The sequence below is a fragment of the Sturnus vulgaris genome, chromosome 36, assembly GCF_052056855.1.
Source record: "Sturnus vulgaris isolate bStuVul1 chromosome 36, bStuVul1.hap1, whole genome shotgun sequence".
Classification (NCBI taxonomy): Eukaryota; Metazoa; Chordata; class Aves; order Passeriformes; family Sturnidae; genus Sturnus; species Sturnus vulgaris.
The window spans coordinates 634,069-646,297 of NC_142278.1; the positions used below are offsets into that span (position 1 = coordinate 634,069).

The 12,229-nt window shown below is 55.1% G+C and overlaps 1 protein-coding gene and 1 pseudogene across 1 annotated transcript; both read left to right on the forward strand.

Annotated features, from left to right (window-relative positions):
- The first annotated feature begins 1,867 nt into the window (after nucleotides 1-1,867).
- On the forward strand, nucleotides 1,868-7,374 carry LOC148220527 (claudin-7-like; annotated as a pseudogene).
- A 485-nt stretch (nucleotides 7,375-7,859) lies between these two features.
- Nucleotides 7,860-10,467, forward strand: ELP5 (elongator acetyltransferase complex subunit 5). Its single transcript, XM_088155292.1, has 4 exons — nucleotides 7,860-8,257; nucleotides 8,624-8,684; nucleotides 9,460-9,540; nucleotides 10,233-10,467. The coding sequence occupies exons 1-4, from the start codon at nucleotides 8,164-8,166 to the stop codon at nucleotides 10,375-10,377; spliced, it is 381 nt and encodes a 126-aa protein (XP_088011418.1). The 5' UTR covers nucleotides 7,860-8,163; the 3' UTR covers nucleotides 10,378-10,467.
- The last annotated feature ends 1,762 nt before the right edge of the window (nucleotides 10,468-12,229 follow it).

Consider the following 12,229-nt stretch of genomic DNA (forward strand, 5'->3'; position numbering starts at 1 on the left):
ACCTGAGACCCCAAAAATTCACCTGGGGACCCCCCGAAATTCCCCCAGCCCCCCCTCAAATCTCTCCCCCAAACCCACAAATTTCCATAACGCCCCAAAATTCCCCAAAATTCACCCAAAACCCCTCCCGAAATTCCCCCAAATCCCTCCGGGACCCCCAGAATCCCCCCCAAAATCCCCCCAGGACCCCCCCCAAATTCCCCAAATCTCCTCCCAATTCCCCCCAAATCCCCCCTAAAATTCCCCCAGGACCCCCCACATTTTCCCAGGACCCCCCAAATCCCCCCAACCCCTCCTAAAATTCCCCCAGACCCCCCACATTTTCCCAGGACCCCCAAAATCCCCCCAGGACCCCCCAAATTCCCCCAATCCCCCCAACTTCCGCGTCCCTCCCCCACCCTCCCCTCCCCTCCCCCCCCAGGTGTGTCCCTGCCCCACCCCTGACCCTTGTCCCCCCCCCCCGCCCCTCCCCCCCCTTTTATTGCCCCCTTTGTCACCTGTGCCCCCCCCCGGGGTGGGGCGGGGCGGTGACGTCGGCTGTGACGTCACCGGCCGTTATGAACAGGTGCGCTCACCTTTGCCCCCACCCCACCTGGAGCCGCCGCCGGGCCCGGAGGTGACAGCGGGGGGGAGGCCGGGGATCGATCGATCGGGGCCCATCGGGGATCGATCGGGGATCGATCGGTTTGGGGATCGGTTTGGGGATCGATCGGGGGCGACAGGGACGGGGGGAGATCGATCAGGGATCAATCAGGGATCGATAGGGGCTGGGGAGGGTCTGTAGGGGATCAATCGGGGACTATTGGAGGCGATTGGGGATCGATCAGGGATTGATCGGCTGGGGGAGCCATTGAGGATCGATCGGGGGCTGTAGAGACAGGGGTAGATCGATCAGGGATCGATTGGGGCTGGGGAGGGTCTGTAGGAGATCAATCAGGGACTATCGGGGATCGATTGGTTGGGATTGGTTGGGGGAGCCATTGGGGATCGATTGGTGATTGGTTTGGGATCAATTGGGTTGGTTGCTGGAAGGGATCGAGAGAATCTGTAGAGGATCAATCGGGGATCGATCGGGGATCGATTGGTTGGGGCTTGGTTGGGGACCCATCGGGGATCGATTGGTTGGGGCTTGGTTGGGGATCAATCGGGGATCGATTGGTGATTGGTTTGGGATCAATCGGGGGCTGTAAGGACAAGGGGGATCGATCGAGGATCAATCGGGGATCAATCAGGGGCTAGCGGAGATCAATCGGGGATCGATTGGTTGGGGATCAATCGGGGATCGATTGGTGATTGGTTTGGGATCAATCGGGGGCTGTAAGGACAAGGGAAATCGATCGGGGATCAATCGGGGATCAATCGGGGCTGGAGAGGATCGATTGGGAACCAATTGGTTGAGGATCCATTGGGGATCGATTTGGGATCGATTTACCTGGATCGATTGGGGATCGATAGGGGATCAATAGGGGATCTGTAGGGGATCGATTTGGGATTGATCGGGGGCTATGGAGGATTGATTGATTTGGGATTGATCGATTGGGGATCGGCTGGGACTCTCCAATCAATTGGAGATCGATTGGAGGCTACAGGGACAGGGGGAGGGTCTGTGGGGGATCAATCGGGGATCGATTGATTGATTGGGGGCCATAGGGCATCAGCTGGAGATCGATCAGGGATCGATTAGAGATCGATTGGAGGCCATAGGGGCCGGGGAGGGTCTGTAGGGGATCAATAGGAGATCGATTGGAGATCGATTGGAGATCGATCAGGAGCTACAGGGACAGGGGAAGGGGCTGTAGGCGATCGATCAGGGATCGATCGGGGATCAATAGGGGCTGGAGAGGATCTATAGGGGATTGATGGATTGATTGATTGATTTGGGATCAATTGGAGATCAATAGGGGCTGGAGAGGATCTATAGGGGATTGATGGATTGATTGATTGATTTGGGATCAATTGGGGATCAATAGGGGCAGGGGAGGGTCTGTAGGGGATCAATAGGGGATCAATAGGGGCTGGAGAGGATCTATAGGGGATTGATGGATTGATTGATTGATTGATTGATTGATTGATTGATTGATTTGGGATCAATTGGAGATCAATAGGGGCAGGGGAGGGTCTGTAGGGGATCAATAGGGGATCAATAGGGGCTGGAGAGGATCTATAGGGGACTGATGGATTGATTGATTGATTGATTGATTGATTTGGGATCAATTGGGGATCAATAGGGGCAGGGGAGGGTCTGTAGGGGATCAATAGGGGATCTTTAAGGGATCTATAAGACACCTATAGAGGATCAATAGAGGATCTATAGGGGATCAATAAGCGATCTATAAAGGATCAATAGGGATCCATAGGGTATCAATACGTGATCAATACCAATCAATAAGTAATCAATACTCATCAATAAGGTGTCCCCAGGCCCGGTGATGGCGCACGGGGGGGGCTGCAGGTGCTGGGGTCCATGGGGTGTCTATGGGCACCAATACCGATCAATAGGGAACCAATACCGATCGATAGGGCGCCAATACCGATCAATAGATAATCAATAAGTGATCAATACAGATCCGGGGATGGCGCACGGGGGGGCTGCAGGTGCTGGGGTCCATAGGGTGTCTATAGGGCACCACTGATCGATAGCGAACCAATATCGATCTATAGATTACCAATACCCATCAATAGGGCACCAATACTGATTGATAGCGAACTAATATCGATCAATAGGGCACCAATACCTATCAATAGGGCACCAATACCGATCTATAGGTTACCAATACCGATCAATAGGGCACCGATACCGATCAATAGGGTACCGATACCACTCGATGGGTTGCCAATACCAATCGATAGGTAATCAATAACCGATCGATAACTGATCGATCCAGGTCCGGCGATGGCGCACGGGGGGCTGCAGGCGCTGGGGCTCGCTCTGGCCGTGGCCGGCTGGGATCCAGGGGGGTGTCTATGGGCTATAGATCAGTACCAATACCGATCGATAGATAATCAATAACTGATCGATAACCGATAACTGATCGATGCAGGTCCGGCGATGGCGCACGGGGGGCTGCAGGCGCTGGGGCTCGCTCTGGCCGTGGCCGGCTGGGATCCAGGGGTGTCTATGGGCTATAAATAGGGTACAAGTACAATCGATAGGTTACCAATACCGATCGATAAGTGATCGATAACTGATCAATACAGGTCCGGCGATGGCGCACGGGGGGCTGCAGGCGCTGGGGCTCGCTCTGGCCGTGGCCGGCTGGGATCCAGGGGGTGTCTATGGGCTATAAATAGGGTACAAGTACAATCGATAGGTTACCAATACCGATCGATAAGTGATCGATAACTGATCGATACAGGTCCGGCGATGGCGCACGGGGGGCTGCAGGCGCTGGGGCTCGCTCTGGCCGTGGCCGGCTGGGCCGCGCTGGTGGCGGCGGCGGCGCTGCCGCAGTGGAGGTGTCGTCGTACGCCGGCGACAACATCATCACCGCCATGGCCACCATGAAGGGGCTGTGGATGAGCTGCGTCAGCACCAGCACCGGGCAACTGCAGTGCAAGAGCTACGAGTCCATCCTGGCTCTGCCAGGTGACACTGAGGGGACACCGGGGGACACTGGGGGGATTGGGGACACTGGGGACATTGGGGACATTGGGGACACTGGGGGGATTGGGGACATTGGGGACATTGGGGACATTGGGGACACTGGGGTGTGACAGTGACATTGGGGACACTGGGGACATTGGGGGGCTGTGGATGAGCTGCGTCAGCACCAGCACCGGGCAACTGCAGTGCAAGAGCTACGAGTCCATCCTGGCTCTGCCAGGTGACACTGAGGGGACATTGGGGACATTAGGGACATTGGGGACACTGGGGACATTGGGGACACTGGGGGGATTGGGAGGATTGGGGTTTGGGGACAGTGGGGACAGTGGGGACATTGGGGACATTGGGGACACTGGGGGGATTGGGGGGATTGGGGACATTGGGGACACTGGGGGGACATTGGGGACAATGGGGACATTGGGGACACTGGGGGGATTGGGGACATTGGGGACATTTGGGGACATTTGGGGACATTTGGAGACATTGGGGACACTGAGGGGATTGGGGACATTGGTGACATTGGGGACACTGGAGTGTGACAGTGACACTCGTGGCATCAGGGTTTGGGGGGACATTGGGGACATTTGGTGACATTGGGGACATTGGGGTGTGACAGTGACACCCCGTGGCATCAGGGGTTTGGGGACATTTGGGGACATTTGGGGACTCAGGGCAGCTCCATGGGTGGGAACTGGGGAGGGACCACAGTGTCACTGTCACTGTCACTGTCCCCATCCCTGTCCTGGTCCCTGTCCCCTCCCTGTCCCTGTCCCCTCCCTGTCATTGTCCCCTCCCTGTCCGCTCCCTGTCCCTGTCATTGTCCCCTCCCTGTCTCTGTCCCCTCCCTGTCATTGTCCCCTCCCTGTCCCTGTCATTGTCCCCTCCCTGTCTCTGTCTGTGTCATTGTCCCCTCCCTGTCCCTGTCTCTGTCCCCTCCCTGTCCCCTCCCGGTTTCGGGGCGTGCCCGCGGCCAAAGGGCGCACGGGGACCATAAAGTGTCACCAACGGCCACCAAATGTCCCAACTGCCACCAATTGTCACCGAGTGTCACCTCCGGGGAGGGGCGGGAGCGCCTCGGGACCCCCAAAATCCCCCCCAGGACCCCCCCGTGTGACCCCCCCAGGACCCCCCAAATCCCCACCAGGACCTCCTAAACACCCCAGGATCCCCCAAATCCCCCCCAGGAGCCCCCCAGGACCCCCCAAATCCCCCCGAGGACCCCCCCAGGACCCCCCGTGTGACCCCCCCGTGTCCCCCCAGGTCACCTCCAGGCCACCCGGGCCCCTCCTGGTGCTCTCGGGGGTCCTGGGGCCGCTGGCTCTGGGCGCTGCCGTGGCGGGGGATGAAGTGCACGCGCTGCGGGGGCGACGACCCCCGAAAGAAAGCCAAGGTGGCGCGGCGGGGGGGGGCGCTCTTCATCCTCGCGGGTGAGAGGGACCCCCCGAGAATGGGGATGGGACCCCCGAGAATGGGGCTGGGACCCCCGAGAATGGGGCTGGGACCCCCCGAGAATGGGGATGGGACCCCCGAAAATGGGGATGGGACCCCCGAAAATGGGGATGGGTCACCGAATATGGGGCTGGGGTCACCGAGAATGGGTCTGGGACCCCCGGAGAATGGGGATGGGACCCCCGAGAATGGGGCTGGGACCCCCGAAAATGGGTCTGGGACCCCCGAGAATGGGGATGGGACCCCCGAAAATGGGGCTGGGGTCACCGAAAATGGGTTTGGGATCCCTGAAAATGGGGCTGGGACCCCCGAAAATGGGGCTGGGGCCACCGAAAATGGGTTTGGGGCCACCGAAAATGGGTTTGGGGTCACCGAATATGGGCTTGGGACCCCCGAAAATGGGGCTGGGACCCCCGAAAATGGGTCTGGGGTCACCAAAAATGGGTTTGGGACCCCCGAAAATGGGGCTGGGACCCCCGAAAATGGGTTTGGGGTCACCAAAAATGGGTTTGGGGTTACCGAAAATGGGTTTGGGGTCACCGAAAATGGGTTTGGGGTTACCGAAAATGGGGATGGGAACCCCAAAAATGGGGCTGGGACCCCCGAAAATGGGTTTGGGGCCACCGAAAATGGGGCTGGGACCCCCGAAAATCCCCTTTTCGGACCCAGAAATCCTCTTTTTTCCCCACCCCCAAAATCCCCATTTTTCCCCCCAAAAATCCCATTTTTCCCCCCAAAAATCCCCATTTTTTTCCCCAAAAAATCCGATTTTCCACCCCAAAATCCCTTTTTTTTTTCCCAAAATCCCCATTTTTCCCCCATTCCCCCCAATTTCGGGGTCCCCCCTTTTTCCGGGGGATTTTTTTTTGGGGTGAATTCAGCGGATTTTGGGTCCCCCAGGGCTGCTCGGGCTCGTCGCGTGCTCCTGGTACGGCCACAGGATCGTCACCAACTTCTATGACGTCACCGTGCCCGTCAACTACAAGTGAGATTTTGGGGTGAAATTCCGCGGGTTTGGGGTTTCTGGAAATTTTGGGGTGAAATTTGAGGATTTTGGGGCGAAATTTGTGGATTTTGGGGCGATTTTTGTGGATTTTGGGGCGATTTTGGGGTAATTTTTTGTATTTTTTGGTGATTTTTATGGGATTTGAGGTGAGATTTTGGGGTGAAATTCCGCGGTTTTGGGGTTTTGGAAATTTTGAGGTGAAATTTGTGGATTTTGGGGCGATTTTTGCGGATTTTAAGGTGATTTTGGTGGATTTTTAGGTATTTTTTGGGGTTTTTTTTGGTGATTTTTATGGGATTTGAGATGAGATTTTTGGGGTGAAATTCCGAGGGTTTGGGGTTTTGGAATTTGTGGAATTTGGGGCGAAATTTGTGGATTTTGGGGAGATTTTTGTGGATTTTTGGGTAATTTTTTCTATTTTTTTGTTGATTTTTATGTGTTTTGAGGTGAGATTTTTGGGTGAAATTCCGCGGGTTTGGGATTTTCGCTGTTTTGGGATATTTTGGGATATTTTGTTCGGGTTTTTTACTATTTTGTGATATTTTGGGATATTCTGATCGGGCTTTTTGCTATTTTGGATTATTTTGTTCGGTTTTTTTTCTGTTTTGGGTTAATTTTGGAATATTCTGATCGGGTTTTTTTCTATTTTGGGATATCTGGGGATACTTGGGTCCGGTTTTTTGCTATTTTGGGATATTTTGGGATATTCTGATCGGGTTTTTTGCTATTTTGGGTTAATTTTGGGATATTTTGGGATATTCTGATCGGTTTTTTTCCTGTTTTGGGATATTTTGGGATATTTTGATCGGGTTTTTTGCTGTTTTGGGTTAATTTTGGGGATGTTTGGGTCCGGTTTTTTGCTATTTTGGGTTATTCTGATCGGGTTTTTTGCTCTTTTGGGTTAATTTTGGGATATTTTGGGTTATTCTGATCGGGTTTTTTTGCTGTTTTGGGATATTTTGGGATATTTTGTTCGGTTTTTTTTCTGTTTTGGGATATTTTGGGTTATTTTAATCGTTTTTTTTTGCTGTTTTGGGATATTTTGGGTTATTCTGATCGGGTTTTTTGCTGTTTCGGGACGTTATTTCGGACATTTCGGATCCCCCTGACCCCGATTTCTCCTGCCCAGGTTCGAGTTCGGCTCCGCGCTGTTCCTGGGCTGGGCGGGCTCGGCCCTGGCTCTGCTCGGGGGGTCCCTCCTGGCCTCGTCCGGCTGCTCCTGCGGGGGGGGAGGGGCAGGCGCGGCCTCCCGGGGTTACCCCCGCTCCAAGACCCCCCCCCAGCGCCCCCCCAGCTCCCGCGAGTACGTCTGAGCCCCCCCCGGGACCCCCGGGACCCCCGGGACCCCCGGGACCCCCGCCCCGCTCTCAGGGATTTCCCCTCCCCCAAATTTCGGGGGGTGTTTTTATCCCCCTCCCCTCCCCCCACCCGAAAATTCGGGGTTTAATCCCCTCCCCCCACACCCCAATTTTGGGGTCGTTTTCCCCCCCTCCCCCTTCCCCAATTTTGGATTTTTTTTCCTCCTTTCGCTGGTGCTGGGACCCCCCTCCCCAATTTGGGGGGGGTCCCCGCGGGGAATTTCGCCGCTGATTTTGTACGGGATGAAAATAAAGACGATTTTTTTGGCGATTTTGGCTTTTTTTTGTTGTTTTTTTTTTTTTATTTTTTTTCGGCGTTTTCCGAGCCCGGAATTCGATCGCGGGGACCCCAAATTCCCGCCAAAACCGGGGCGCGGTTCTGGCCCCGCCCACCCAGGCCTCGTGATCCCGGTGACGTCACCTGGCCACGCCCACAGGAATCCCCGCCTTGGCAATGGCGGCGCCCAGCCCGAGGCGCTCCGAGATCGGCGCCGTTTTTTTCCGTCCCCTTCGCCTCTTTTTCGTCTCAAAAACTTTTTTTTGAGGCAAAACCCAACGCGGAGAGCCCCAAAATAAACCCCAAAAAACCCCAAAATCTCCCCAATTTCCCCCCGAATCCAACGCGGCGCCGCGCTCTGCCGTGCGGTGACGTCATCTCCGCGGCGCCCGTCGCTCTGCGTGACGTCATCAAGCCGGCGCCGCCAGGGCGCCGCCATTTTCTGTACGGAACCATCAGGAGGGGGAAAATGGCGGCGGCCGCTGCCGTATGTGACGTCATCGAGAAGCGCCGCGCGACGATGCTGGAGGCGCTGGGAGGCGGGGGGCTGCTGCTCGTGAGGGGTCAGGGGGGATTTGGGGGATTTTTGGGGGGGATTTTGGGGGATTTGGGGGATTTTTGGGGGGTCTGAAGGTTTGGGGGGGCCGGGGGGATGCCGGAGGTGCGGGACGGGGGGGTCTGGGGGGATTTTGGGGGGATTTTGGGGAATTTGGGGGGATTTTGAGCGCTCTGAGCTTTCAGGGGAAATCCGGGGGGGGATTTGGGGGAATTTTGGGGGGATTTGGGGGAATTTTGGGGGAATTTTGGGGGAATTTCGGGAGCTTTGAGGGCTCTGAGATGGGATTTGGGGTCCTTGGGGGGGTGAAGGGGAAATTTGGGGATTTTTTTGGGGTGAATTTGGGAAGATTTTGGGAATTTTTTCCCCTCAGACAGCGCCGAGTCCGAGGGCCGGAGCCTCCTGAGGGCGCTCGTCAGCGAGGCCGTGGCCAGGTGGGATTTTAGGGGGATTTTGGGGGATTTTGGGGAATTTTTTGGGAATTTTTGGGGTTCTGAGAAGGTTTGGGGGGGGATTTTAGTGGTCACGAAGAATTTGGGGGGAATTTTTGATTTTTTGGGGGGGATTTTGGGGGATTTTTGGGGATTTTTTTGGGAATTTTGGGGATTTTTTGGGACTTTTGGGGGATTTTTAGGGGATTTTTTGGGAATTTTGGGGGTTCTGAGGTTTATTTTAGTGGTCACGAAGAATTTTGGGGGAATTTTTGATTTTTTGGGGGGATTTTGGGGTGATTTTGGGGGATTTTAGGGATTTTTTGGGAATTTTGGGGGTTCTGAGGTTTATTTTAGTGGTCACGAAGAATTTGGGGCCGATTTTTGGGGATTTCGTGGTGTTTTTTTAGGGATTTTGGGAGGTTTTGGGATCTTTTTACGGGAGTTTTCACCTTTTGGGGTTTTTAGGTGTTTTTTTCCGGGTTTTGGGGGATTTGGGGGGTGTTTTTGGGGGGAATTTTGGGGGTTTTGAGGATTTTTTGGGTTTTTAGGGGGTTTTTTGGGTCTGTTTTTTAGGGTTTAGGATGGTTTTGGGGTGTTTCTGTTTGGATTTTGGGGTTTTGGGGTTTTTAGGGTGTTTTTTTGGGGTTTTTGGGGTTTTTTTGGGGGGTTTTTGGGGTGGTTTTTTTGGGGTTTTGGGGGGGTTTTTGGGGTTTTCGGGGTGGTTTTTTGGGGTTTCCGGGGGTCCCGAAGGTCTCCGAGCCCCCCAAACCCCCCAGGCCGAGCAGGTGCTCGTGGTGCTCCTGGAGGTGTCACAGGAGCAGTTCCAGGTGGGGCTGAGCCCAAACGTGAGGGAGAGGTGAGTGAGGGGCCCCAAAAACCCCAAAATCCCCCCCAAAAACCCCCAAAATCCCCCCAAAAAAACCCCAAAATCCCCCCAAAAAAACCCCCAAATCCCCCCCAAAAACCCCCAAATCCCCCCCAAAAAACCCAAAATCCCCCCCAAAAAACCCCCAAATCCCCCCAAAAAACCCCCAAAATCCCCCCCAAAAAACCCCAAAATCCCCCAAATCCCCCCAAAAAAACCCCAAATCACCCTAAAAACACCCAAAACCCCAACCCCCCCCAAAACGAACCCTAAAAACACCCAGAACCCCCTGAATCACCCCCAAAATCCCCTCAAAATTCCCAAATCCCCCCAAGTTTCCAAAAATTACCCAAAATCATCCCCAAATCCCCCCCAAATTTCCCCAAATCCCCCTTAAACCCCCCCAAAATCCCTGAATCACCCCCAAACCCTCCAAAAAACCCCAAAATAACCCAAAATCCCCCCAAAAATCCCCCAAATTTCCGAAACTTACCCCAAAATCCTCCCAAAATCCCCCCAAATTCCCAAAATCCCCCAAATCCTCCAAAATCCCCCTTAAGCCCCCCCAACCCCCCAAAAATCCCCCCAAAATCTCCCCAAATTCTCCATTAAATCCCCCCAAATCCCCCCAAATTTCCCAAAATCCCCCCAAAATCCCCCCTGACCCCTCCCCCATTTTTCAGGCTGCAGTTTTGGGATCTTTTCGGGGACCCCCTGGGCTGGCTGGGCCGGGGTCCCCCAGGCCCGGGGGGGCTCCTGGGGGGGCTCCTGGGGGGGCTCCCCTCCCCCCCCCCGCCCCTCCCCCACCCTGGTGCTGGACTCGCCTGAGCTGGGCCCTGCTCAGGGAGCCCCTCCCCCACCTCTGCCGGGGGCTGGGGGCGCTCCTGGGGGGGACCCCCGGAAAACGGTGAGGGGGGGGAGGGGCTGGGGGGATTTGGGGGGAGTTTTGGGGGGTGTTTGGGGGGGATTGGGGGGAATTGGGGGGAATTTTGGGGGGGTTTGGGGGGATTTAGGAGAGACTTGGGGGAATTTTGGGGGGATTTGGGGGGATTTTGGGAGGGATTTGTTGAATTGGGGGGATTTTTGGGGGGTTTGGGGGGATTTGGGGGGATTTTGGGATTTTTGGGGTAATTGGGGGATTTGGGGGAGTTTTAAGGGATTTTGGGGGCATTTGGGGGAGTTTTGGGGATGCCCTGGGGTGGGGTTGGGGGAATTTTGGGGGGTTTGGGAGAATTTGGGGGGGATTTGGGGATTTTTGGGGAATTTGGGGGGGATTTGGGGAGGGTTTGGATTGTCCTGAAGGGTTTTGGGGGGGAAATTTTGGGGAATTTCAGGGTGAATTGGGGCGGAATTTGGGGGAAATTGGAAGGATTTGGGGAAGTTTTGGGGGATTTTGGGGGATTGTGAGATTTGGGGGAGTTTTGGGGGATTTTGGGGGGATTGTGAGATTTGGGGGAGTTTTGGGGGAATTTTGGGGGGATTGTGAGATTTGGGGGAGTTTTGGGGGGTCCTGGGATGTTTTGGGGAGGATTTGGGGGCGATTTTGGGTGGGATTTTTTTGTAGAATTTTTATTTTTTTTTTGATGCCGTCCTGCCGAGTTTTTAAACCGAATTTTGGGGTCCTGGGGGGGGTCCCCAATCCCCTCCCCCAGAGCCCCCTGCCCGAATTTTGGCTCTGCTGCACCAGGACCTGCACCCCCCGCCGGTTTTGGGGGCTCTGGGGGGTCTGGCCCGGGCCCAGCTGATCCTGGGGGGGCCCCCCCGGAGCCCCGGAGCCCCCCCGGGAGCTGCGGCTGCTGCGGGACCCCAAAAAAGGGGGGGGGGCCCGTCCAGGTCAGGGGGGGCTTGGGGGGGAAATTGGGGGAATTTTGGGGGGGTTTGGGGGGGAATTTGGGGGGGTCCTGAGGGGATTTTAGGGGAATTTTAGGGGGTTTTGGAGGGGATTTGGGGGGGATTTGGGGGGGTCCTGGGGAGATTTTGGGGGAAATTGGGAATCTGGGGGGTCCTGGGGGGATTTTTGAGGATTTTGGGGGTCTGGAGGGATTTAGGGGGAATTTTGGGGGTCCTGGGGGAATTTTGGAGTGAATTTTGGGGGATTTTAGGGTGGATTTGGGGCTGATTTTGAGTTGATTTTTGGGGGGATTTTGTTTGGATTTTGGAGTGAATTTTAGGTAAATTTGGGGTGATTTTTGGGGTGATTTTGTTTGGATTATGGGCTGATTTTGGGCTGATTTTGGAGCGAATTTTAGGTAAATTTTGGGTGAATTTTGGGCCGATTTTGGGCTGATTTTGGAGTGAATTTTAGGCAAATTTTGGGTGAATTTTTGTGTGATTTTTGTGGTGATTTTGTTTGGATTTTGGAGTGAATTTTAGGTGAATTTTGGGTGAATTTTGGGGTGAATTTTGGATAAATTTTGTGCTGATTTTTTGGGGTTTCTCCCTCCCCCCAGGAGTTCCTGACCCTCCTCCCCGACGGCTCCTTGGGGCCCCCCCCGGATTTGGGGGAGCCCAAAAGGCCCCAAAAGCCCCAAATTTGGGGGTGACCCCCCTGACCTTTCGCCTGGGGCTGTCGGGGGCCGAGAGGGGGGCGAGGGCGGCCCTGACCCCCCCATACCTGCCCAGGTGAGTCCTGAACCCCCAAAATCACCCCCAAAATCCACCCCAAAAAACCCCAAAATCC

Excerpts from the sequence above, each read along its gene's own strand:
- ELP5 (XM_088155292.1), top strand. The coding sequence starts at position 8,164 with ATGGCGGCGGCCGCTGCCGTATGTGACGTCATCGAGAAGCGCCGCGCG. Across the intron at positions 8,258-8,623 it reads GGGGCTGCTGCTCGTGAGGG|ACAGCGCCGAGTCCGAGGGC; the intron begins GTCAGGGGGGAT and ends TTTTCCCCTCAG. Across the intron at positions 9,541-10,232 it reads AGCCCAAACGTGAGGGAGAG|GCTGCAGTTTTGGGATCTTT; the intron begins GTGAGTGAGGGG and ends CCCATTTTTCAG.